The 25,570-nt window shown below is 39.1% G+C and overlaps 1 protein-coding gene across 6 annotated transcripts in view; it reads right to left on the reverse strand.

Annotated features, from left to right (window-relative positions):
• GRB10 (growth factor receptor bound protein 10) overlaps positions 1–25,570 on the reverse strand; it is a 143,527-nt gene that overhangs the window by 43,980 nt on the left and 73,977 nt on the right. For all 6 annotated transcript variants that reach the window (XM_090137156.1, XM_031589165.2, XM_031589166.2 and 3 more), the window contains 2 exons: positions 14,774–14,990; positions 11,909–12,050 (listed from right to left, as the gene is read on the reverse strand). In XM_090137156.1, coding sequence (XP_089993282.1) covers positions 11,909–12,050; positions 14,774–14,990 — 359 coding nt within the window. The remainder of the gene's footprint in view (positions 1–11,908; positions 12,051–14,773; positions 14,991–25,570) is intronic.

Raw genomic sequence — 25,570 nt, forward strand, 5'->3', positions numbered from 1 at the left:
TGCCAGCATCTCTCCTGATAGACAAATTGAGCTGTTTCTGCCATGTGGAGTAACTGATGAGGAGGCCAGTCAATGAGGTGAATGGACAACATAAATTTCCCACTTAGGAACAAAGCAAGACTTGCTCCTCACAAAAAAGTTCAGTAACTTAAGGGAAGGAAAGAAGGTCTTACATCACAGATCATTGTCTAGTTGATTTTTTTTTGCACTCCATCCAAACCGCAAAGGTGGTATCCATTTCAGTTGTCACTATCTACTTCAGTCTAAGCGCACAGTTTTCACTTATCATTAATGTTCTAAGGTCAATGGAGAGAGAAAGAGACCTTTGAATACAGTTTATCTTCTACAGTTTTGCTACCATAAAATGTCACAAATATTCTTGAAAGATACTCAACTAGTATATCAAGTAGTAGGAGACACCCAGACAAGCAACTCAAATTACCTATTTATTTAATCACAGAAATAAATCCCACCAAAAGACTATTCTATTTCTTGACACTGTGAAAAACTACAATAAATGGTTTAATAATATTACATTTCTTTATCTTTCTATTCTTCTGAGTAAAGAAGTATTACTTAAGATTAGCTCTGTAGAAGTATTTGTTAGAAAGTTCTATTTTACTTTTCGTACAGAATAAATTCAAAGGGAAAGATAAAATTTTGTAAATAACTTTTTGTTCTCGCACAGAACAACAGCATTTTGAGCGGAGCATACAAAAGGGTCCTTTGGCCAAACATGAGGCTATGAGCAAAAACATGGAAAGCAATACCTTCTTGAAGTAGCATTTAAGTGTTGTTTTTGAAATGAAGGGGTGTTTGGTAGAAGGACAGTAAAAGACTGGGGCTATCATACCTACCCTGAAGGAATCTGGCAGCAGGAGTCTGATAACTGAAGGATGAATAAACCCAATTCTTGTTCGAGTTTATATGCCACTTTGTACACTGAGTCCCAGTCAAACACTGACACAAGCTTTCACAGTATGAGGTCAGATACAGAAAGGTGAAATCACCCACAGCAAGGAACTCCAGTGTCTTTCTCCAGATGTAGAGCAAGACTTGCAAGCTGACATTCAAGAAAGGACTGTCCAGAGTTGGAATAACCGAGTATGTTCATTCACCTACATACCACTTTCCAGCAACAACAAAAAAACGCCAGCACACAATATGAAAAACAAGGCATTCCTACTGCTTGTTCAATGTAGATAACGACTCTGAGTAAGTCTTGCATTAATGCACACCTTTTACAATTCAGTATCTAAGCAAAGTACTAATTCCAGATATTAGTACTTCAGCTGCAGCATATAAACCTAATTTGTGGGTTTATATATATAATTTCACATCGTGAAAAGTCAAATATGTCCTTTCCAAGTACTGCTAGTGCTCAGAATAACCCAAAATATGGTTGTAGTGAAAAAGGAGAATCTCTTAGCCTCACAAAGGACCTATTAAGTCAGTAAAACCGGCCTTGTGAAAGTTTGCACCAACAGATTTTTTTTTTACTCAAAAATAATAGACAAAGCCCTTTCATATCAGGACCCAAGTTTGCCACTGAAACATACAGCTGTGCTATGTAATGTAAGTTGCACTCAACTCAGAATTTAAATACTTACTGCTCAAATTTTTCTACTGATATATTTATTGAACTCAGCGAGACTTTACTGGTTTGAAATTCCTTTTAAATACTGTCACATTCTGAGGGAAAAGAAATTAGTTTCTACTTCCCTACAATCATAGACTTTAAAAGGGAGTAACAAAGCACCTCACGGAGAGAAGCAAGCACACTCTCCTTCAATGCCCTTACCCAGATATTGTTTTCAAGCAGTTTCTCCTGATATAAATGTACATGCAGAAGACACATGATTGGTAGAAGAGATTAAATAAATGACATAGAAAGCAGAGGTTACTGCAAGCTCATAAAGGAATGTAGTCACTGTGAATGATGTCTGGTACTGTAAACATTTTTACATTATTTTTGCTAGAATTTTATTAGTCTCCCTTTCCTTAATGGCTGCTGAATGTAGGAGATTAGCACTTGTAAGGTTCTGGCTTAGAGGAAAAACAGGTCCTTTGCATCTACACCATCCTCAATCATTTTGCTAGACAGGAATCAGTTAACAATCATAGTTTTTACAGCTGTATGTTAGAGAAGGCTCAAGAAAGAGGTAAAGAAGAAAAATTGATGTGAGCATGTTTACAGTGCTGTAAAATTTATTTAATCATCTGCAGAACTACTAGATTGTTTATTTATTTAAGGGATGAAAGTAATATATAGAAAGCTTTCTACAGAAACTTCATAAGGTTCATTCAGCTCTTTCATTTTAATGGTTATTCCCCAACATAGCAAGTCTTTCAGCTTAGACCCATTTGGGCATGTGTTCGATAGATGAACTGCTAGAGATATTCAAAGCCAGAAGCTGCCATGCAAGAAATTTCCTGACCCACTCATAGAGCCCATCGTGCCCCTATCACCTCTTGCAGAATTTCCTGCTTCAGTTAAAAATCTTAAAATTTCTCCTAGACCAAGTGTGTGATTGCTCAAGTGTTATTCCAAGCAAATAAGAGAGGGCGATCAGAATGAAGCCTACACACAAAGCAACTAGAGCAACCTTGTGCAGTTCTCTGAGTTAATTTCTTGTTAGCTACATTGACTTTAAGTTCCTCTGTATTGCTGTAAGTGTTGCAATTAAGTACTGCTCTAAGCTATGCTTAATTAGCTTGTAAGCAAATGCTCTTTTGTAACTTGCAGTGTAACGCAGAACTAAATGTTCACTGAGAGCAAAGGGAAATCACACTGAAGGTACATTTGCAAAAATATAGCTGGTTGCCTCCTGACAGACTTTGCTGTCTTATTAATATCCTAGAAAATATTAAGAAATGTGTCACACTGTACAAATAGTTTGAAATATACATTCCCCAGTCTTGGAACTGAAAGCACTGCTTTCCTGCCAGCTCCAGCTCTCAAGCACTCTACTCCTCTCAGAAGATGAAAGATTACGTTTTTCATCTGTTTAGTTAAAAAAAAAAAAAAAAAGGGTGGGGGGGAGGAGAGACAAGGATGCAAATTTTGAAACGTACAGATACTCAGAATAAACAAGAAGTAAGAACAACCTTCACTAAAGCACAATTAGCCCATTAGTCAGACTAAAACCCAACATTCAGGAATAAAGCTGAAATTCAGCACCTCCTGTGAAGTGCACAGAAAATGAAATTAGTATTAGGTTCTTAAGTACATTTAGTATCTTTCTAATACCACAAGCAAAATGACATTAGCTTCGAGCATAGCTCGAAGTCTGAAACTGAGTCTCCCTATCAGAGGATTTGACAAGGCTGTAACACAAGAGCCTAGGCTCAGTCTCACTTGAACAAGCTTTACAGTGCTTTGCCAAACTACTTAGCATGTTAAAGGAAAAGGTGCAAAGGTCATCTGTGAAAATCATTCATAGAATAAAACTGTATCTAACACAGAGAAATATTTTGAGTACAGCAAACACAAGGTTTTATTGTGTGATTAATTGTTGCTATTCCTGTAATGTCAGCTTTCAAGTCTTTGTCTAATGAAGAGGAGGATAATCTGTATGCCTGTTTCTTTTCAAATTGCTCCATAGATCATTCAGAAGGTATGAGACAGTACTGAAAGCCATCTATCCTCCTATATATATATATATAGGTGTATGTTTTTAAATGTTAAGTGTATGTATGTGTATATGAGGATATATACACTTAACATCTAAAAACACTTAAAAATAAGTAATCAAGAGTTTGGGACTATTTAGTGAAGAACATTCTTAACTTGAAGCATCACAGGCGTCCTTCTGTGCTAAAACTGTGTACCTGATACTTGTCACTTCCATAGACTACGTGTCCAGTTTGTAACACTCAACTGGGGAATGAGAGTGGTTGCAAATATGTGTAGAGATATTTAAAAGGTCTGGAAATACTGTGGCTTGCTTGTTTTCAGTGGATTTTAGTAAGCAATAGGGAAAAGTGTGACCTCCAGCAGTACGGCAAATTACTTAGGAGTAATCAGCTGCTTGTAACAGCTTGCAGGCAAGGACAAGCTCAAAAATGACTGAAAAATTAAAACTTGCTGTTCTACTACTAGAACGTTGTTTTTTAGCTTAGAATATTATCTTCTGTAATTTTTTCACACTTCGTGTTTTTACTTTCTTGAGTAATATTTTTTCCTTAGGGATGAATGGCTTCTATTCCTATTATCTACTCTGACAAGGATGGTGGGAAACCATGTTTTGGAAAGGTAAATGACAAGGTGAGTAGAGGAACACATGCAAAAGTACACACAACAACTTAAGCTTCCCTTGCACCTGTAGAACACAGACACTGAAGGCACCTGAAGCCATTTCTTCATGCCCAGCCCCTGCGTGACAGCTGAGCATTCTTCAGTATGACTGACAATACCTCCTGAAACATTCTAAGCTTGTTCCTGAGGCATGAAGCAAGCAAAAGGTGCAGGAATTGATGATAATAAAGTTAGGTTTCTGGAAACATAGCACACACTGAGGAAATTGCATGTGCAGTGGAAAGTAGTGTTGAATCTATTCCTTGAGAATGGGCAAGTGCCATACCTACATATCACCAAAAAGCACAGCAGTTTCTCAGTATGGCCTGCTGGTGTATCTAGGTGGATAAAGAGGGTGGCTGGAAAGATGGGGATGCTTTTGCATCTGTTTGGTAAGAAACTAACAGAGCTTTAAAAGCTCTTGCCAGCCTTCATCACAAAAACTCATGGAAGATTTTTTGTTTTGCTGTTAATGAAATTTCACTTATTATAAGCCTGCTGGGATAAAATTACTTTTTCCACTCTACCCAGAAATACTCCCTGCTCAGCACAGGCTCACTTCCCAACTCCCAGCTGATGGTTAATTCACTTTGCTTCCAAATGCTAATCATTTCCCCCTCAGCAACAAGAGAAAAAACAAACACTTATTCTTCATGTCATCATGAAGACATTTTCAACTCTTGCTTCCTGAAATACAGTAGGACAGATGGGCTCCAGTAACCCTTGCAGCAGCAGGATCTATCACTGGATGGAATAAGCAATCCTAGTGCCAATGGAAGAACATGACACGTAGCTTTTATGAACTGGTGATGGCTTGCCTTTTAACAAGTTCAGATTGAACTTACTTTTATGTACACTTTGTGAATGATGTTCAGACTACAGTCATGTTAAAGCAAAAACTGAAGGTACTTACATAAATTAAACAAAGTCACTTTTTAGAACAGTAATTCTGCACTGTAAGGACAAAGAATAATACAATAAGAATTTGATAATAATAAGGAGACTATAAATCAAGAGAACAAAGAGCTAAAACTTGTCCCATGATGATTTAATCAACTCAGCTGTACTCTTCTAATGCAAAAATGTTATTAAATTCCATCTAACATTCCTTCCATTTAGGAGGAACAAAAACATACATGTAAGTTTTAGAGGAATTCATTAACATCCAACTACCACACCAATGAACTTAGAAGTTCATTCTTCCTCTCTGCAACCACACACAATCACCGCCTAAGCAAAGATAGAAATTTCAAACAGATTTCCTTTTTTAAGTGTGGGCACACTTCACTGCTACAGGTAATTACTGCAAGTCTAAAAAAACTTTCTTCCTGCTGAGAATGAACAGCATTAATCCCAACACTTGTGCAACCACTCTTCTGAGAGTTTGGCAGTGAACACTGAACACCGGCTATGCCCATTGTCCCTAGATATGGATGCCAACAATCAAGCTAAAAGTTGGGCACATTCCCAGACGCACACTGTGTACTTCCACAGCACCCACCAAGAGACTGCATGCAGCTCAGCAGCAGGTACCAGCCCTGTTCTCTAAGGGCCTAAATCTTGAATCACCTCAGGTTTCAGAAGCAACCTTTTGACCAGCTCACCTTCTGGTCGCTGGAAACAGCATGGTGCTGCAAGATCATCTAGGATACATAGGGGCAAAGTTGCCTGTTTCAAGCTGGTGCTTTCCTGCATCTGTTCTACTTGGGTAGCAGAGGTCCAAAAGGTTTTTATTCAGAATGCTTAAGTAAGATCAGAATCTGAGTCCAGACAGCACAGAAGGCAAGGGAGTTTGGACTTAGTGTAGCAATGCTCATGATGTTGGGTGGCTCCTTAAAGGCTATCAGTATAAAGTTATGATATCTCTAATTCATCTCAGACATTCACTTACAGTGTAATTAGAATCACTCAATATAGTTCTGGGCTTTTTGTTTTTTTTATTCCCTACAGCATTGATGTTTATATTAAAACCCACTTCCGTCTGCCTCACTAAGAATTACAGTTTCTCACATCTTTTCATTTTTCCCCACACCTTCAGCCTGGTAGCTTCTCAATTCTATCAACTCCTGATCAAAGTAGAGGATAGCTCAATTTTATTTTCACTATACTGTTATCAAAAGAAACCAAGAACATTGTTACACAACAAAAAGTGTGCAAGGCCACTCCTAGGCCGTGCAGACTAAAGCACAGTGTGAATATGCCAGTGCACAGCTACTACAGCTTATGCTACAGCCCGCTCACTATTTACGCAAGGCAGTCCTAAAGGCTAATTGCAACGGTGCTGCTACTGCACAGGGGTTGTTGAGGCAGCTGCAGGCCATGCTGCACGGCAGCAGTCCCGTGGGGCTGCCAGTGCAGGCGGTAGGCCAGACCTAGCGGAGCGTCCCCCCGCAGCGCGGCCACACTCCTCAGCACACAGCCCGCCTGCAGCATGCTCGCCTCTGGGTCGAGAGCCAGAACGCGCCTGGGAGCAAGGCCAGGTTTGCGTCATTAAAAACAAAACCAAAAAAACCTCCAGCAAATAACATACTTTTTGATTTGAATGCGAGACGCTCTTCATATTTCCAGTAATCAATGCTGGGACTACAGCTACTGTTCTGGCACTTCCCAAAATCAAGCATGTGAAGAGACTCAATTCTTCCTACCAAGCCTCATGATGTAACAAGCACAAGGAAGAAGGAATAGTGGCTTTGAATCCATCTGGGTCCTGGGCCCCAACAGCCTCCAACGCTCTACCCAAAAGCCTCCAAACACCCATGGACCGTGCATGCACCATCAGCACTTAAGGCTGGATGCACAATCCAGTGAACTCATTACTACTTCCTTCATTAGTCTCATCTTCGGTAATGAGCTACTGAGATTTTCAAAACCACATGAGCTCACTCCCTAATTTCTTCAAGAGTAATTGGACAACACATCCGCGTGATGCAGGTCACAAGATGACAAAAAATGAGATGCCTTTCCTGCATGTCATCTTAGTATTTGTCCACTGCATTTAGTTCATCTGGTTTGGGAAAGTGTTGCTTCTCCAAGTAAGAGGCACCCATGGCAAATACAAGGTCCAGTTCTACACAGATAGATTACAGCCCCACCACAGAGGCCTGATCTTTCTCAATCAAAACTTTCTTTAAAAAATAAAAATAAAAATAAAGAAGTTAGATACGCTACAGAGTGATCTATGTATCATTTAATTATATAGCTTAAGAGTCTTTATTCAAAGGAAAATTTGAGGAAGACAAGATGATGCATCACGGCCATGAAAACACATTTTATAGTTGGGCCAAAGGGAGAGCCCTTGAACTGGACCTAAGGAATTGCCTCAGTTAATCTAGGTGCAGGATTTGGCCTGTTTAGAGGAAGTAAAGACTTGTTCACTCATCCTCTTGTCAACAGTTGTTCTCAGCAAGTCTTGTTAGTTAATGTTGTTCCATTTAAAGATTAAGTACAAAATTTGCTATCGGTCACACATGTAAAATTTAACTTGGTACATGGAGTTTTCATTATAAAAAAGTTCTTACTTTTATACAGCTTCTCTTTTCAAAATCAACATCCTTGTTTTCAAAAGAGACAATATGAAAGCTTTGCAGGAAGAAAAAACAAACAACAATAACAACAAAATTATTGTAACATGGAATTGAAACAAAACTAAAAAGTCTGTTCACATGAATTCCCTTGAAGGGTTACTAAATCTGGAAAAAAGAATAACATAAATTTATAGCCATTTGTGAATTTAATTTGCTAGAAAAGAGTAAGCAATTTTGGTGCATCAAACTGCTATTTGGAAGTTTGCCTGGGCTGTATAGAGGGGGGATGTGAGAAATTTGCCCTATTTTTACAGTTGAAAGCTTCATTGACTCACACAAGATACTTTAGACTAATATCCTGTGGCATCACAGTGACCTACATGTAATTATTGCATACTTTTTCCAAAATATTTGTACACAACCAAAAATTATAACCTAAGTTACCAACCAGTTCTTAGTTTATACCAGCAACACAAAGATGGACTTCAATTAGTGGTAACCTTGCTGTCTGATGCTTTTAGCAATTTTTTAGATGAACGTTTGGTCTCGATTTGCTGTAATTTTCTGGTCACTGTTTTTCCTACATAAACATATTTATCCGGTTAAGTAAATGATGTTTTAAAACTTGCAGCTGTCCTTCCTCCATACCCGCAATTGGTGCCCCCTCAGACATGCAGTGATTTCATGTTTGTAGGTGTGCACATTTCTCACAAAGACAGACAGGGGAAAAAGGGTCTCGCAGTGCCCCATTGAGCAGGACTTCCTTCCTGTTCCTGCCTTCACCTGTTCCTCCCAGGGCAGAAAGCAGGGGAACCGAGGCAGCTGTGAGATCTGCTGGAGTTTCGCTTGGCTGGTGGCCAGGCGTTGTGGGGAAGGCGGATGGGTGGTGCTTGAAGGACATGATAAAGATAGGAACACTTAGTCCCGCAGTCTCTCCAGCCACAGCTCGCCTGCCAAAGCTCATGGACAAAACTTACTCAGTTCAGACGTTTAGTTCGTACTTTATGTTTAGAAAAAGAACTTAAAAGCTTTTTGGTTACTGCTTGAAGGGTCATCATTTTTCCAAACGTGAGATGTCTGAAGTATCTTGCTCACCACATCAGTAGCTGATGAAATTACAACCATTTGCAGTTATGTTTTTTCTTAAGTAGCTATTGATTCAGCAGCCCAGGTAGTCAGTTTTTCCCACTCCTTGTGCTCACAACCTTGTTGACTTCAGAGATGCTAATTTATACAGAACTGCCTGGGTTGACATCTAAAACTTCTCAGAATAAAATTTAGCGTAAAATGGGCTTTTTCTACGTTCAGAATTGTAAGAAAGGATAATAACACTAATCCTCCTAGGAGCACTTGTCTGTTTAACTACAACACATTTTTTAACCTCTCATGCTAGGAAGTGTTTGGTCACACAGCTGTATTAGCTCAGACCTGCCCCACACCACAGATGTTTGTCAGTGCAGCCAGCAAACAATATTTCCACTTCATTCTGCATCCCAAGATGACTTGGGGACCTCTAGATTGACCTCTCTCTATTCTGCTAGATAGAAGCTGACCAAAGGCAACATTTTGCCCATGCCACCCACATGCTTTGACATAACTTGTGATTAGAGCTTTTGGGGCTCAGCAGTACAGGCTGCAACTGCTCTTTGCCTGTTTGTCCCCAAAGGCTCAGCAGGCTGCAGGGAATCCCTTTTCATTAACACATCGCATAACCCATATAAGCAGAACAGCTCATTCCAATCTCCAATTTTAATCCTTGTTTATAACCTGCATGCAGAGAACCTTACATTAAGCATCATTATGTTTGATCGTGGTTTGCATTCAGCATTCTAAATCTATAGCTTGTATTCAAGTTTTTAGTTGGTGGTGGGTTTTTTTGTTTGTTTGTTTGTTTTTGATATGGCTCATTTTCACTAAATGCTGGCCAATGAAATGTGTTTTTGCAATCCTCCTTTAACTAAACTTGTCATTTACTCTGTTAACCAGTAGCTTATAACCCACTTATCTAAACAAAAGTGTATCCTAAAATAATATATCAAAATTCCCAAAGTTTACCTTCTTTTTTTTTTTTTTTAATTGGATGAAAGTACAAAAATTTGTAACATTTCTCAAGATTTTTTTTTTTAACCAATTATGTTTCCAGATTCTGTTGAATGGCATTACAACTGGATTAAATATAATTAAGGTGCTGTGGGGAGGCTGAATAGGCAGGTTTTTTTGTTATCCTGCAATACTTCACATTTATCTGAGATATCTGATATATTAAAAATGTTTCTCTTCATGAAGAAACAATTCACCAATTCACTTCTTTTAATTATATCAATATTCTAAAGCTAGAGGATTTTTTCAGTTCTGTTTCTACTATTTCATAGAAGAAAATGATGACTTCCTGCCTTTCCTTTGGTCTAAGCGAGTGTTTCTTATTTGCCTCTAATCAGTTGATAAACTGAAATGAGCAGTATATTTGCATCTATAGAAGTATTACTGCCTAAATGTTTCAGCTCCTCCTCTTATACCCTACAACTTTCACAATTTGAATGGTTTGTCTTTGATTAAAAATTTAGCAGCATGCACAGCTACACAATGTAAGTATGTATTTTATTTTAGTCCTTGGAATGGTTTGTCACAATTTATCATTCTAAGATTAAGTATATTTTTAACAGAAAATTATGAAGTAGAATTTAGAAAAAAATGCTTTTATCAGTCTTCATAGCCACTTCCTTACACATGCTAAGGGTATGTTTACTTTTATTCTTAGACACTGTTAAACCCCTAGTTTCTAAATATCACCGAAAAATGACACACAGATATTTAAGATTCTAAGGGCTTTGTAGAGCAATTCTTTTGGTGGCATGGTAAGATCTAGTGAAACAAAAATAAAAAGCAAAGAATCCCTGAAACTGAGAAATATTTACAAAGATAAATGCAGGTTCATCTGTAACTTTAGCTTGCTTCCAAAAGCTGCCATGCTGTTGGCAGCAGCCAGCACACACAAGAGAATTGCCCATTATTTTCTCTCCCCAGAGTCATATTACCACTACCTTGGCAGAACAGCCTCTCTGCTTAGCGTTTAGTGAGGACTCTCACAAGACCACATTAAATTTATAACTGCATGACTCAGTTTTCTCTACAGGCATTGTTTGGTTATCTATCTCAACTTTTATATGTGTAAGAAATACTGCAAAACCAAAGAAGATGCACTGTATCTTTCAAGAAACCTGGCAGCTGTTTACAGAGATATAAAATAATGCAGAATATACAGGACTATATGTTATGGTCTACTGCTTGTAGCTGAACCACCTCCCCAAACCCTTTTATCAGCCATACCAAGCATAGGAACTATTTACAAACTAAACCAGCAGCAATACAGAACAACATCATGTTTGTGATTACTCAAGTGCAAACCCATTCTAAGACAGTATTCAGTATAAGCAACACTTTGTTGTTTTTGTGTTGGTTTTTGTTTGTTTTTTAAATCCCTGTGCAAGACAGCATAGTTTACAAAATTGTAAAGAACTTCATTGTAATGGACTTGGGAAGCTACTCAACCATGGGACAGTTCTGCTCATTGGTCCCATTAGAAGGAACTGTGCCTAGCTACATGCTCTAAGAAGTGTATTTTGCTTCCTGAAGAACATCGAAACAACAAGGCACAATGTCCTTAAAGAAAACAGACAGCTACTTATAGAGGCAATGAATTTTAAATGGAAACAGGTTGTTAAATGGCTTTGAGGCAACAAGACTGTGTTGTGTAACATTCACAGATGCTGCTTCAATCCTAACCTGACATCTGAATTAGTAAGTCATTACCTTGGATAATGAAATTCCAAAGATATTAGGCATTACTACTTCACTGACAACATGCATATGCTTGATAAAGACTTGCTTTACTCTTACGAACCTTTAACAAGAAACAAAAACTTTGAAGCCTCTCTGTAGATGTTCTCTTGCCAGTGCTGCCCTACTCACAGACAAAGCCTGCGGACGCATCTAGGCATCTGGAAACCTAGTCTCTGCCTTCAAAATGGAATTGTTCATTGCGAGTTTGAACACTAACATATGACAGAAAGCTTTGTTCCATACTCACATGCTTATTAGCAGGTTGACTCTGAGGTAAAGATCCAGGGGCCAGCACGGGAGAACTTGCGGGACTACAGAGTTCTGGAAATGGATTGGGTATGGCTGGCAATGACGATGTTCTGAATTGCTGTTCTTCTTCTTGTAGACGCCTACAGACATAGAAGCATTAAGAGGAGCAAACTGGCATGACCAGGCCTGTATCTCCTGCTCCACCATTCAGTGTACTAACATTAAAAAAAGAGAAAGAAAATGACACCTCTATAGCTACAGCAATGGCAAGCCCAATTTAGGTAACTGTATGTGAAAAAACAACCAGTCACGCATCTGGTTTGTTTTCTTGTTTATAACTCGATCACTTGGGTGAATAAATAAGGTAAGCATGCACAAAAAGTAAACAGAAATATCAGTCTATAGCCTCTGTTGTAAGCACTAACTTACAGGCTTAAGCGCCGTGTGTCAGAAAGTCAGTTAAGATCTTCAAACTGACCTAAAAAGGAGGAGGACATAACTGCAGTAATTTGGAGACAAATTCCACATGGATCTGCAAACAAACATGTCTCCCAGTAAAGCAGGTAGGCTGAGGTTGAAGTCGATACTGACACTTCGTTATAATATGACATTCTATTTCTAAGCAATTCAGCTTGAACAATAAACTGCAATTACACTATCCTATCTTATGCTACTTCTAAGATTACTGTTCAGACAAGTTTTATATGGATCTTCTGAGATGCATCTCATTAAGTCTAACTAGGACCAAGACAATTTCAAGTTCCAGTTTGCAGTACACCTGTACTGCTCACACTAACTGAAGGTCTACTAGTTAGCACAGTAATGTTAGAAAAGATGTAACACCTATTCATAACCATACAGACTGCTTTAAGTTTCCTACTGGTCCTGATACTAGGTGACTCTACGTCAAGTTTGCCTCTAACTCCTTTGCAGAATGCACCACCTAGTGGCAACTGTAAAAGTTTTCAAAGGCAATCAACTCACTCCTGTATTTGAAATGCAAATTACTCAAAAATTAATTTGGCTACTTTTTTTTTCCATATGTTCTTCAGCCTACTACCTTCAGCAAGCTCTTATCAGAGCCCTCTTTGACACAGCTGTTGGTTTTGCCTCTAGTAACATGTCCCATTTTGAGTACACGTTTTCTATGCCTACACCAGAACTGCAGCGCTGATAAAATCACTAACACGGAATCTGCTCCACAGGTAATTCTATCCCCTAATTAAGTTGCCTTGGTATTCCATGAATGACCCAATAGTTTTGTTTCTTGCTGCCAGTAGCAGGTTCCAACTGTAACTATGGGTTACGGAAATGACTGCTTCCTTTTTTTGTGCTACCCGTGTGCACACTTCTGTAAAGCATGAAGTAAATAATTGTGTAAGATCTCTTCAGCACAGTGGACTTAACGTTTCAGCAACTGTGTAATAGTTCTTTGTATCGCAAATTTTGGACTACATGTTTGCAATGATCCTCATTATAAGAACTGGAATTACAGATTACAGAAATTAGACAATGCTGCACTCTGCTCTGTCTAGAATACTGCCATGCATCATTTATTTTATTACTGAGCTAAACATAAGGCAGTACTTTCAAGAGTAATAACCATTGTGTTGTGGCTGAGGAAAAGACACAGCCACTGCCTGGTACTAGAAAGATGTCTAGTTAAATCTGAATAAAAGTTTTGCCATTATTTTCTTCAGTGTTAAACACATGATACTCCATAGGATTTACGGAAGCGCAGAGTTCAGAAACCTGGAGTGTCTTTCAAAGAAAGCGTCAAAGTTTAGAAATGCCAAAAACAATTAAATGGAGTGCTTTGACTAAGATACTTAGAACAAAACATGAATTGTACTGCTCTAGAGAGTGAATTTGTTAATATAGCACTATTCAAGGTTAAATTCTGAAACTTGTAAAAACAACTGCATCATTAACTGACTTGGCTGTAGTAAGCAGTAACTGCATACTACACTTTCATATAGCAAATCTGCCTGTCTTAAGAATATAATTCCCATAGGAAATACATCAGTGTAAAGAATTAGGAGCAGTCCTTATTAGATCTTGGATTTTTCATCTATTATTATTGCTCCCCACTTGTCTCAGAGAAGCCTTTGTCATCTAGAAGGAAAAGAAAACTCCAAATATACCTGATTCAAGAAATGTACCTGCACAAACTGACCTTTCTTAAAAAGATTTTAAGAATCTCAATGTTATCTACAAACTCTCCAGTTATCACCAGTCTGTGCTGTAGAGTATTCCACTTTAAGCTTGAATCCAAGTCCCCATCCTGACAACAGAAAGACAACCTAAACACTTCTTTTTCTGCAATGTCTACCATAACACACTCAAGTGAAATAGAGTGCTTAAGAAGAATGGTTAAAGAAGTATAATAGGTTCATATTTATTGTCTTGGACCTAACAGGAAGCTCCACTAAGATGGGCATTTTTATATATCAAAACCAGTTGAATGCAACCTCATCTAACTACTCACCATGATATATAAAGTCAAAAAGCCATTAATTGTCAGTACTGCTGGCAGAACAGCATTTGGATTTGTTTCCAAACATGGACATTGCTTCTGAAAATTGATATCAATACTATGCTTCTATGCATGTCTGCTATCAAAGGCACAGCAGACACTGATGAAACAAGTAGAAGTGTGGCACTTTTGCATTGTACAAAATACAAAATCTACATGGAAAAATCTATATCCTCCACCTACCCAGTGAACCTTTTCTCCTACACAGAAGACCACTGTGACACTACAAGACCCCTGCTGGAGTTTATCTCCTAATTCAAAACTTAGTTCCTTCAAAGCTACTTCAAGATGACTTGAAGCAAACAGGGTGCAGTCCTCTGGTCCTACCTGACTGCCATAATGCGCACAGGCTGAGACCTCTGCACTTTCTGCCTGGGAGACGTGGGCTGCAGGGCGCTGGATCCTGAGGTGGGCAGCGGGCTGCGGTTAAGCTGGCCATTCTGAAGGAGTGGAGTGGTTTCTGACTGCATACTGCACGTCGAGTACAAACTTTCAAATGATGAATTCATGTCATTTACCAAAGCTTCTAGGTCCACGTCGTCATCTGAAAGGCAAAGTAAAAGCAGCATAACATATGTGAAAGTCTCAGTTAAAATAAATTTGGGAAGATTGATGATTAAATATCAGCCATGTTGTTACATATTCTATAGCTATACCTTTACAGTGCAATTTTTTTTTTACAGAAAAAAAAAATGCAGCTAGTAACTTAAAAAAAAAACCACTGGGGATCACGTCTGGCTTCTTCAGCAAAAAGCTGAATGCAGTATTTCTACTATAATATTTACTGATCTTTTTAGTATACGTATAGTGTTTACTGACAATTGGTATGATTTTTAATACCAGTGCTGATGTGAAGCACCACTTAAACTGACAGACATCCATTTCCAAGAGCATATCACAAATATCTCAGTTCAGCTTGTCAGTGTATCAAGCTCAGACTGTCAAACAGCATGATAAATAACATTTGGAAGATCCAGTACCCTAAAGACAAAAAAAGGACAGTGTTACACAAGTCAAAAGGTGAACGATGAACACCTCCATTGTATTAAGTGGAAAAATCTATTTTTATAGTTTCCTAAAAACCTCTAATCTGCACATCTGCTTACTTTTGAGACACAGTACTTTGAAGGGTGATACTCAGTTTTTAACTGTCATTCCACTGACTTTATAAGAAGTTTTGTAAGCTTATTCCTGCAATGCACTAAAGAGACTATTGCCTTAAGGAGCTTAAAGTAAATCAACCAGGGATGTGGTATGCACGGTTGGAGGAACATCATTAGTCCCTAAGAAGGGCACCAATCCTTCTGTACATGCCAATTTACCTTCAAGGAAGTAACTCATGTTCATTTGTTCCTCTTTAACAATAATTACTCTGCAAGACAACAAAACTGGGAGCCTTTTGAACTAACCACTCTCTGAACTTCAATCTCAGTCTAATTACTCCCTAGCCACAAGTTACTCTATATCAGAAGTTCAACACACCGAGGAACACACACCTAGATACCTGCTTTTGTTCAGACGCTCACTGTGAAGCAATCAATCACTTCAGACCAAAATCAACTTGGTTTCCAACAATTTGCGCTTTCTTCCAACTATATCAACTGGCCTAGTAAAACATACCAGAGCTGCCTCTAGTTTCTCAAAACTGTTCATGAAAGAGATCGATAAAAGCAGAGACAACCAACAGAGCTACCTAACATTTACAAAGCACTAGGAGCTAAAATACGATTCTTGCCTGAAATAAGTACTTACATTGATACTCTGGCCACATTTTCTAGAAATTGTAGACTATCCTGAGCTGGAAGGGACCCGTAAGGATCACCGTGTCCAACGTGAGCCAACAGGAGCAATTTTTCACCTTATGATCCACTACCATTTTATTTATTTATTTATTTATTGAGATGACGTAAGTTATCTTGTACTGGTGTCAACTTTCTGTAGGCATCATCAGAAACAGTATCACTGCACTGACATTGTGTTTGTTTTGAACGCTGATGACCATAATACTGGATGAACTGAAAATCTGTTGAGAAAAGGTGCTAGTCACGTACATACATCTGAGCTCCATTTTATCACTAGAAATATTACATTCCTCAGTTGAAAGTTAGGAGGACCAGTACTAAAGTAAGAACCACTTGGCCTTCACTGAAAATGTACTCATAGCATTTCTAAGTTTGAACATCTATTAAAAAACAAACAACAACAAAAAAAGCACCACAAAACAAACAAACAAAAGAACAGCCCCAAAACCCACCACCACCCACAAACAGGTTTCTTCTTTTTTATTTCTTCATGGCTATTTCCATCAGACTCTGTACTTAATAGGTACTATCCAACTATTAAGATACCTTAGCTAGGCTACACCATCTTCTCTGTCTGCCAGTTCACACATTTTTTAACAGTCTAGTCCTTGCTTTGCTTGGATAAAGTCAACAATAATTTTCAGGCTATTTTGAGGGATCTTGAGGCAAAGTTGCAATTTAAATGTCATTCCATCCTCCACATTCTTATCCTGTTTAGAGATCACATATCTAAATCACTTCTTGAGCAATCAGAAGGGAACCACAAGAGTAGGAGTATAGAAAGGGAGAGGCTGGATTATGTGGCTTTTGAATTTTATCATTCATCTTCAGTACCAGAGGACTAAGCTGTAGGGTTTCAGATGTCTGTCAAATAAAAGCTTAGGAATTGGTGAAGGAGGTACAGAATAAAGACCCTGACCACAGAGTCAATGAGTGAATTACAGCCGCTGACTGTTTAGCAGGAAGGGAAGAAAGTCTAGGCATACATTCTGAGAAAGCCTGTACAACTCTGTCCCTGAGGGTGCTGATTTATTAACAACCTAGGCTATGAGTGTGCAAGATCATTGAGTTTTCATTCAGATGACTGTAACTCATGAGGAACAATTAAGAGCTCAAGCTACCTGACTAACCAAACAGACACAAAGGTGTAATACAAAGTCTTAATAAAGCACAAAATGAGGCACTTCATGCAAAACAGTAAGGGAACCAAGCACACCTCTTAAAGCACTGAATAGCCATTAGCAGGCTTTTAAGCATATCAATTACACACCTAAATTCAATTTCCAACAAGACAGGCGAATATAGACCTTTCTTAATAATATGTTGCACTGAAGTCCAGAATCTGGTTTCACTCCTCTAGTCAGATCCTTTTCTCCAGGGATGAAGCCCTGCTAATTAAAGCCTTCAACAATACTACAGAACTTTTGCAGGAGTGCAGATCCTAAAGCTTTGTGGAGATAAAGCCTTCAATCCTGAATTTCACGCTGTTTCATCTTCATACAATGGCATTTAGTATTAAGTACCATTATGTTCTGTGGAGATTTCAGCACACTGCAATGGGAAACTTCACTGCTGCAGCCTGTCTCAGAAGTGCCAGCAGATGTCTCAGCCTGCCAAGCAATATTTGTGATACGTCTCTCCAGAGCCCAATTAAATAAAATTGGTGATCCACAGGATTTCTGAAATAAGCTTTAATCATTTGCAGGTATAGCATCCAAAAGGAAATTTCGGATACAGTGCAATCCTCCAGAGTACCCTTCCCTACCAACCAGCAAGATTCAATCTCTATCAAGATCACATGTGGAATAAGATGCTGACTGAGCTGGATTTTGAGGAGACTTACTATCTAATAACAAAATTTAAAAATCATAAGCCTCTGAGTCAGTGTGTTATCATGCTGGGCCTCCAAGTACACGCACACACAAATACTGCAACTGATCTGGAAGGATTATCTTTGTTGGTTATAGCAGGCAGAGCTGCAGGTAGCCAAGGAAGCTCTTTCTTTCTCCAGCTATCTTTCAGAGGTACGCTTCCAGGGATGCTAATGACTATTTTCCTTAATCCACATTACATTCTGCACTGAAAGGGGATATTCACCGTCTCCTTTTTTTCTCTGAATTGAACTGCATAGAGGCTAGCTTATCACTTCCATGCACAAACATGGAAGCAGCCTTGAGCTTGAGTTGTTTTTCAAAGAAAACATCGGCAAAAACTAGCTCTGACAAACTCTCATAATTTTATTATCATTTTTTTTTTAATAAAAGAACTTTCAATCTTTATTTTATTTTTTGAGTAGTAAGTTTTTCGGTGGGGGAGAAGATACTGGTAGTTCTGGAGACTTCCTATACCCTAAGAAAATATACTTTGCATGGCAGTGAGCTATACTGGCATGCTTTTCCTCTCCTCAAGTAGAACTGAAGTGCACTCTTTGGCAGCAGTTTGAATGTAATTTTGCTTTTTTGCCTACAGTTTGTTAAACTTTGGCTTTGTTCACAAACCAGCTCCACTGGATGTTGCAAGTAATATTTTTGATAAATAAGATCATGATTTCAATAACAAGAAAGAATTAAAAAAAAACAGTCCAAGGCAAGAGAACTCTGTTATAAAAATAAAACCACTATTGAGTTAGTAAGCTAAGCTCTCATGCTCCATAAAAATTAAAGCGCTTTGAATACTATTTGATTGTTTTTGAGCACACCACAGTGGGATGACAGCCACTCAATTAGGTCTGAGTAAACTTCAGTCCGTGCCTAACCAAAGGACTTCCAAGTCCCATTTATCTTTCTGCTTCTAGCCCTCCCTTGTCTCCTAGATCCTAATTTATTTACTTATTTTTGTCCTTGTTGGCCCTGATGTGTCAGCTCAGTAATGGGAACAAGCAGGATCCCACTTGCTCTGAAGCAGGATAATGCTGAAGTGAGTTCTGCTCAGCTTCATCTGTGGCAGCCTCCTGAATTAAGCAGGTATTTCCACGGCTGTCAAGGGGCTTGTTACACTGCAGAGCTTTTGTTTACTGAAAAAGAGCTGAACATGGAAAGAATCCTGGCTCTGGACTGGAGACCAGGTTACATTTTATTTCTCTACATGGCAGCCCAGCAAACGCCCTTCCTTTTCACATACAATCTGGGCAGCTCATAGGGAATACTCTGAAAAGCACGGCAGGAATTAAGTGAGCTGTGATAAAATACTGTATACTTATATACATAATTTCTTTCTTCTTTGCTCATTTCAGAATTTAATTCTTCAGCCTTACTTCTCATATCATTTCACAGAAAAGACCAATGTGCTACTAGGAATTCAGCAGAAGATTTACAGGAAGGCTGTACTACCTCTCCATCTCCATGGAAGTGTATTTGATACTATAGGTAACATAACTGTGGGTATATAAACAAGCACTTGGTATTACAGTAGGACAGCTGGTGATTTTGATCCTCTGTCCCCATCTGACAGCCTGTGGCAAATCAGTTTGCCCAAACCAGTTTCAGTGCTGAATATTCAGTGCTCAGGTTAGATACTAAAAACAATTTTTCTCAGAAAGGGTGGCAGTGCATCAGAACAGGCTGCCCAGGGCAGTGGTGGCATCACTGTACCTGGAGGTCTGCAAGAAACATATGCAGGTGGCACTTAAGGACATGATTTAATGGGTATGCTGATGATGTATCAATAGCTGGACTAGATTATCTTAGCAGTCTTTTCCAACGTTAATGATTCTATGATATTCAAGAACCTACTTGGCAAAGCTCAGGTGAAACTAAAGCAAGATTTAACCTAAGTTAAGCTGAAGGATGATGTTTCCAAGGCACTTTGAACACATATTAATTGATCCTCAAGAAGTCAGATGGAAACACTGAAAGAAGAGGAACACACACAGTTGCTATGATTATGCAGTGAAACGCTATATAAATTGTAGGTAATACAGAAAAAATATTCTTATTTTAAAATGAACAGAAGGTCTCAAACAGAAGTTAACAGGGAAAAAGACATCTAAAATATCTGCAGTATCTATCTCAACAGAAAGGGTAGGTGACGGAAAGCAATTTCCTACATTTTTCTTTGACTCTTCCTCCGTGACCTCAACACAGATGCCACAGCTTAGTGACACATCCCAGCTTCCAGTATTAGCTCCACTTCCACACAACCACTCCCTCCAACATTAAGAACCACAGAGAGGCAGATTTACACAAGAAACATAAAGACCAGTAATTAAAAACATCTGCAAATTGTGAATCCTATGCATTCATTCTGTTTTCCAGGTCCTCTGCTGAACCCAACTCTAATGGTATCCAAAGATAAATTTGTTCAACATTAGAACCCTGGAGGTTGGTATGTTTGTGTGAAGACACGAGTTCAGGTTTGTTTCCCACAGTCATCGTCAAGTTCAAAGTGATATAATCTGATTTAAAAATGCCAGTCCTGTACCCCTGAACTCCCCATCTCTGTGTACCCTTTGAGTGCTGTCATGGGACACCACACTGAAGAACTCTCTACTTTCTAAGTAACATCCATCACCTTAAGTCAAATCCTCTACTTCACACAGTAACTATGGTTGCTGGCTTACAGAATGTCACATCAGTGTATGTGCAGCTTCCCAAATGCTAAACAGATCATGCCATGGAGAGAAAGAAGCAGAAATGATGGTCTGTAAATGAGCATGACAGTGAGACGGGCATCTGCAATCCTTGAGCTCACTGCAATGCCACACAGAGAAATCATCAGGGAATTCGTAGCCACTCCAGCATTCTCCAGGTAATTTTTTAAATTCCATGTGCATCTAACTCAATTCCTGTCAAAAAGGCCGGAAATGTTAATGCAAAATGCAGGCATGTTAATTAGCAGTGGTGAGGAGAATTCACTTTATAAACATCTTACTAAAGGTTTACGGTTAGACTCCAGTAATGTTCTTACAACATGCTTTAAAAACTTCTTGACACAGAAGACAAACTAAATTGAACAAAATTAATGTTGCTAGGTAACAACTACAGGAATTATGTACGTATGAAGGGTATTTATCAAAATCAAAGCAGTAATGATAACAGGAACAACTAGTTACAGGTGTCCTACAGAAGAAAATAATCATAGAATCACCAAAGTTGAAAAAGATCTCCAAGATCATCCAACTCTCCAAGATCATCCAGCTCAACCATCCACCTACCACCAATATTTCCCCACTAAACCATGTCCTTCAGTACAACATCTAAACATTTCTTGAACACCTCCAGGGACAGCGACTCCATCATCACCCCATGCAGCCTGTTCCAATGCCTCACCACACTTCTGAAGAAATTTTTCATAACATTCAACCTGAATTTCCCCTGGTACAACTTGAGGGCCATTCTCTCTAATCCTATTGCAACTTACACGAGAGAAGGGGCTGATTCCCACCTCACCACACCCTCCTTTCATGTAGTTGTAGAGACCAATAACGTCTCCCTTGAGCCTCTTCTTCAGATTAAACAATCTTAGTTCCTTCATCTGCTCCATATAAAATTTGTGCTCCAGTTGTAATTCAGTTGCATCCTCTCAGACTAGTCTTGTTCACATAAAACAAGTTCTGGGAATTCTGATGGAGAAAAAATGCAGGGTTTAATAATGAAAAATTCAGCTCTTGCCTAATTCTCACACCTAAGAAGTAGTCATCATAAAGAGTAAAGATGAGAAAAGATGACAACCTAAGGGATAGAGGGCACAGATAAGGAGGCTCTGTGTTTAATTTCAGAGACAAATCAAGGTAAAGTATCTCTCTAATAAAGGTTTTTAATGGTTTTGCCCTTTGATGAGGCTGCAGTTATTCACAGACAACTTGGAGAAGCATTTCGCAGCGTGCACCTTCCCAATTGTAACCTAGAAACTGTCAAGTCATGCTAGCCCTTTACTGCAAAGCACTTATGTTTGTCATCTCAACTGAAAGCTGTTTGCAGTGGGTTCCAACATCACCTCTGAGACCTCACTTGGCTCTAAGACACAGCTGCTGAAGCACTAATGACTTTGCTATAAGACAGAGTAACCTACAAAAAACTAACATATAGAACACCTAGAGCAATGATCATACACATACCTATGAGCTTTATTACAATTACAAGAGAGAAGATAAAAGAGCTCTAATATGGCCAGTTCCTTTTATGTTCCCAAACACTCCAGTTAGGGAACGCAAAGTTGGGATTCAGTCTTTCCAGTATGCATCTTCTAGGAACTTACAGCTTAAAAAGAAAAAAAATGGGAAAAAAAATCATTCTTAAAAAAAGCATCAGGTCAAAATTTGAACGAAATCCCAAATATATACACCAGTTGATTCAGTGTTACTGTGCAGGCAGTAGGAATGACCGACTGCTGGTCAGCAAATGTACCACACCCTGGTTCCAGCAGCCACTGATGGCAGAGCCCCTGTCAGCAGCAACCGCCAGCCTTTCAAAAGGCTTTTTGCACAGCCCTTGTTTGCAGAGGCAACGCTGTATAGTAAATAGTGAGTAAACAGATCACTTAAAGCAGTCTGCAGTTAAGTAGACCTCTGGGAGATTATCATTCCTGGGACAGTTACAAAATCCAGTCATGATTAATTTTCAAGAGACTGGTAACATCTGCAATTTTCTTCTATGAATGTTAGTTTCAGTGGTTTCCCTGACCCATTTTATCGTGTCACCTGATTTTAACATACTAGTTAAAGAAAAAGTCTGAGAAAGCCCTTCAACAGAAAGTACGTGTTTGGTTGAGCTTGTAAAGATGGGGAAAAAATAACCTAAAACCCAAAATGTTTCAGTTACGCAGGGGATAGAAAATAACATTGATGAGAGAAGTGACCCCTGTGAGAACCACGCAGGACACTGGGGTACTATTTCCAAGGCCAAACCTGGAGCTGGAAGAGACCAGCCCTCAGGAAGCCCTACAGAATAATATAGTGGTTCCATCAGAGAAAACCTTGGGGTCATCAAGAGAACATCAGAGAACACCATGGGGTGTGCAGACCCCAGAGGAGGCACAGAGGCAACTGTGAAGCTCAATTCATGATCATGTCGTAGCCCTTTACGTACAAAGGTGGAAAAAAATTAAAGAGAGCAAGTGAATGAGCGCATGAGGCAATCAGACCTACCAAACAACTAGCTCAGGGATCCTCAACTCATATCCCATCTTAGTGGTACGGTGAATTGGATACCTCAGACTTGGTGCATCATCTCTACAGCAAAATGAGGAAAGAGAGCTGTGCTGTTGCATTTCAAAGTCACAACTTTAAGAAGGCTGTCATTTATCCTTCCAAAGAACACAGCTGGGTAATGCCTGGCATGCCCAACAGAGCAGCAGAACTGCTGCTAGGCTGCGTAGGCCACACAAAAATTAACAGAAAATCCAGTTTGGCTTTTTAGAGAAAGGGGAAAACAGCATTAACCTACTGACCTGTTACAAGGTACTTCCAGTCCAAACTCAGGAAGCACAAGACCGGATAGCAACAGATTGATGAATTGAAATACTGTCTGCTGGCCACACAGTAAATGCTTGGCAGACTGCATCTTACATTAGAAAGTCATATTTATGGGTGAGCAAGTTTAAGAGGATATCCTGTATCAGCAAGAGCTGCAATTTGACACAGCAAAAGCCAGGTTTACTTGAATGTTTATTAATACTGCATATTTTTACACTGAGGAAACCAAAGAAATGTTTTAAAAATAGTGTGTTCTCCTTATGCTTGCATGAATGAACATGACTGTTTTTTCAAGTTTCCTCTATCATTTCCTCATATACGTATTTATATTCGTGACACTAGTTTAAGATATCTTCTTCTCATTACTCGTCCAGAAAAAAAAAAAGAGCACAAATCAAATATACACAAATAAATAACACTCTGAAAGACAAGTCAGAGTTCAAAAAATAGTTAAAAAATGAGACAGATGAGAAGAGCAACTACATGTCTTGCAAGTCCTAAACCCTTAAAGGAAAGTAAAAAATGCAGTCAAAGCATCCATTGCTTTCCTTCAGGGAATCTGTGCTCTCTTCCTGATTAATGTCGTAATGCCTAGCCACATAATCCCAGCTGAACACTACTTACGACCTGATATAAATACTCCTGCCAGGATTAGTCACTCCCACCCTGCCAAGAAAGCCCAAGCTTCACCCCAACTCCAAGGTGCAACAGCACACAGCCTTGTACAGAGCTACTACTCACACACAGTGAGAGCCCCAGATACCCCACTCAGGGCTGCAGGGCAGGCTGCAGATGGGGGCTGTGTGCCTAGAGCAGCAGCATCATTTTGCTTCAACAGTGCCATGCTGCAAGCTGAGCAAAGCTTCCATGTGATATAAGCTGGGGGTTCCTCTAGTGCATCCCTTCACACAGGGACAAACTCTGAGAGCCAGCACTGGAATATCATCATCATTAAATAAGGCAGCTACCTCCCCATGCCAGATAATAAAACTTTTGGTCTTTGGCTCATTAAACCACAAGTTTTTAGGATTTCCTTGGAACAATTTTATTGTTGGCTTAGGCAGCGCTTTGAAGAGGATGTAACGCAAGTTCCAGAAGTTGCACATGGCTATTAATGAATCAGCTAGGTTAATTAAAGATTGCCATTTCAGAGCATAATAGTTACCTAGCTATGATCCACATATCAGCAATACAGACAACAGGAACACATCATATTTTAAGGTACTTCTAGTCAGTGTTTAGCTAACAGAATTGAAATCATGAAAAAATACAGTTCTTTAATACTGGGGTAATTTGGGGTTATTCTACCAGCTGCTTTAATAGTTTACTATTAACTCCAGCTGTAACTTCAGTAAATCATCTACAAGAAACTGAACTGCAGGAGTGCCGTTTGTAATTTCAGCATCAAAAAAGTCTCCCAAGAGCCTCTAATTGGTGACTCTCTAAATTCGCAAATGAAGTAACAGTGAGTGAGTTGTCATTTTATTATAGATGAAAGCGGCTGCTGTCAGATATTCTCTTGTTTCCTCAGCATAACCTGCTATCAGTTTTCCTTACATTTCTTTGTCCTCTATGGACAAAGAGTATTTTGGGGTATTCATCTAATTCCACATGCACATGGATACCTTGCCCTTGGGTTAGAAGCCTATTTCAGCCTACTTTCTTCCCATCAGTATAGCTCAGGAGTCAGCAAACCAAGCAGTCCTTTCAGGTGCAAAGCTGGCTCTGCCAGTAGAGGAAGCCCAGCAACAGGGGTGAATAATTTCAGAATTATAACTGTAATAAAGTATGAACCTCTCTGCTGCTTTAGAAGGGAACACCACAGCCCTGTCGCACAGATTCGCAGATGGCACAGCATATTGCTGTGTTCGCATCCCAAATGGCTGCCTGGAGACACTGCCGCGTGCACCC

Source organism: Phasianus colchicus, chromosome 3 (genome assembly GCF_987193195.1).
Source record: "Phasianus colchicus chromosome 3, bPhaCol1.hap1.1, whole genome shotgun sequence".
In the NCBI taxonomy this organism is placed as follows: Eukaryota; Metazoa; Chordata; class Aves; order Galliformes; family Phasianidae; genus Phasianus; species Phasianus colchicus.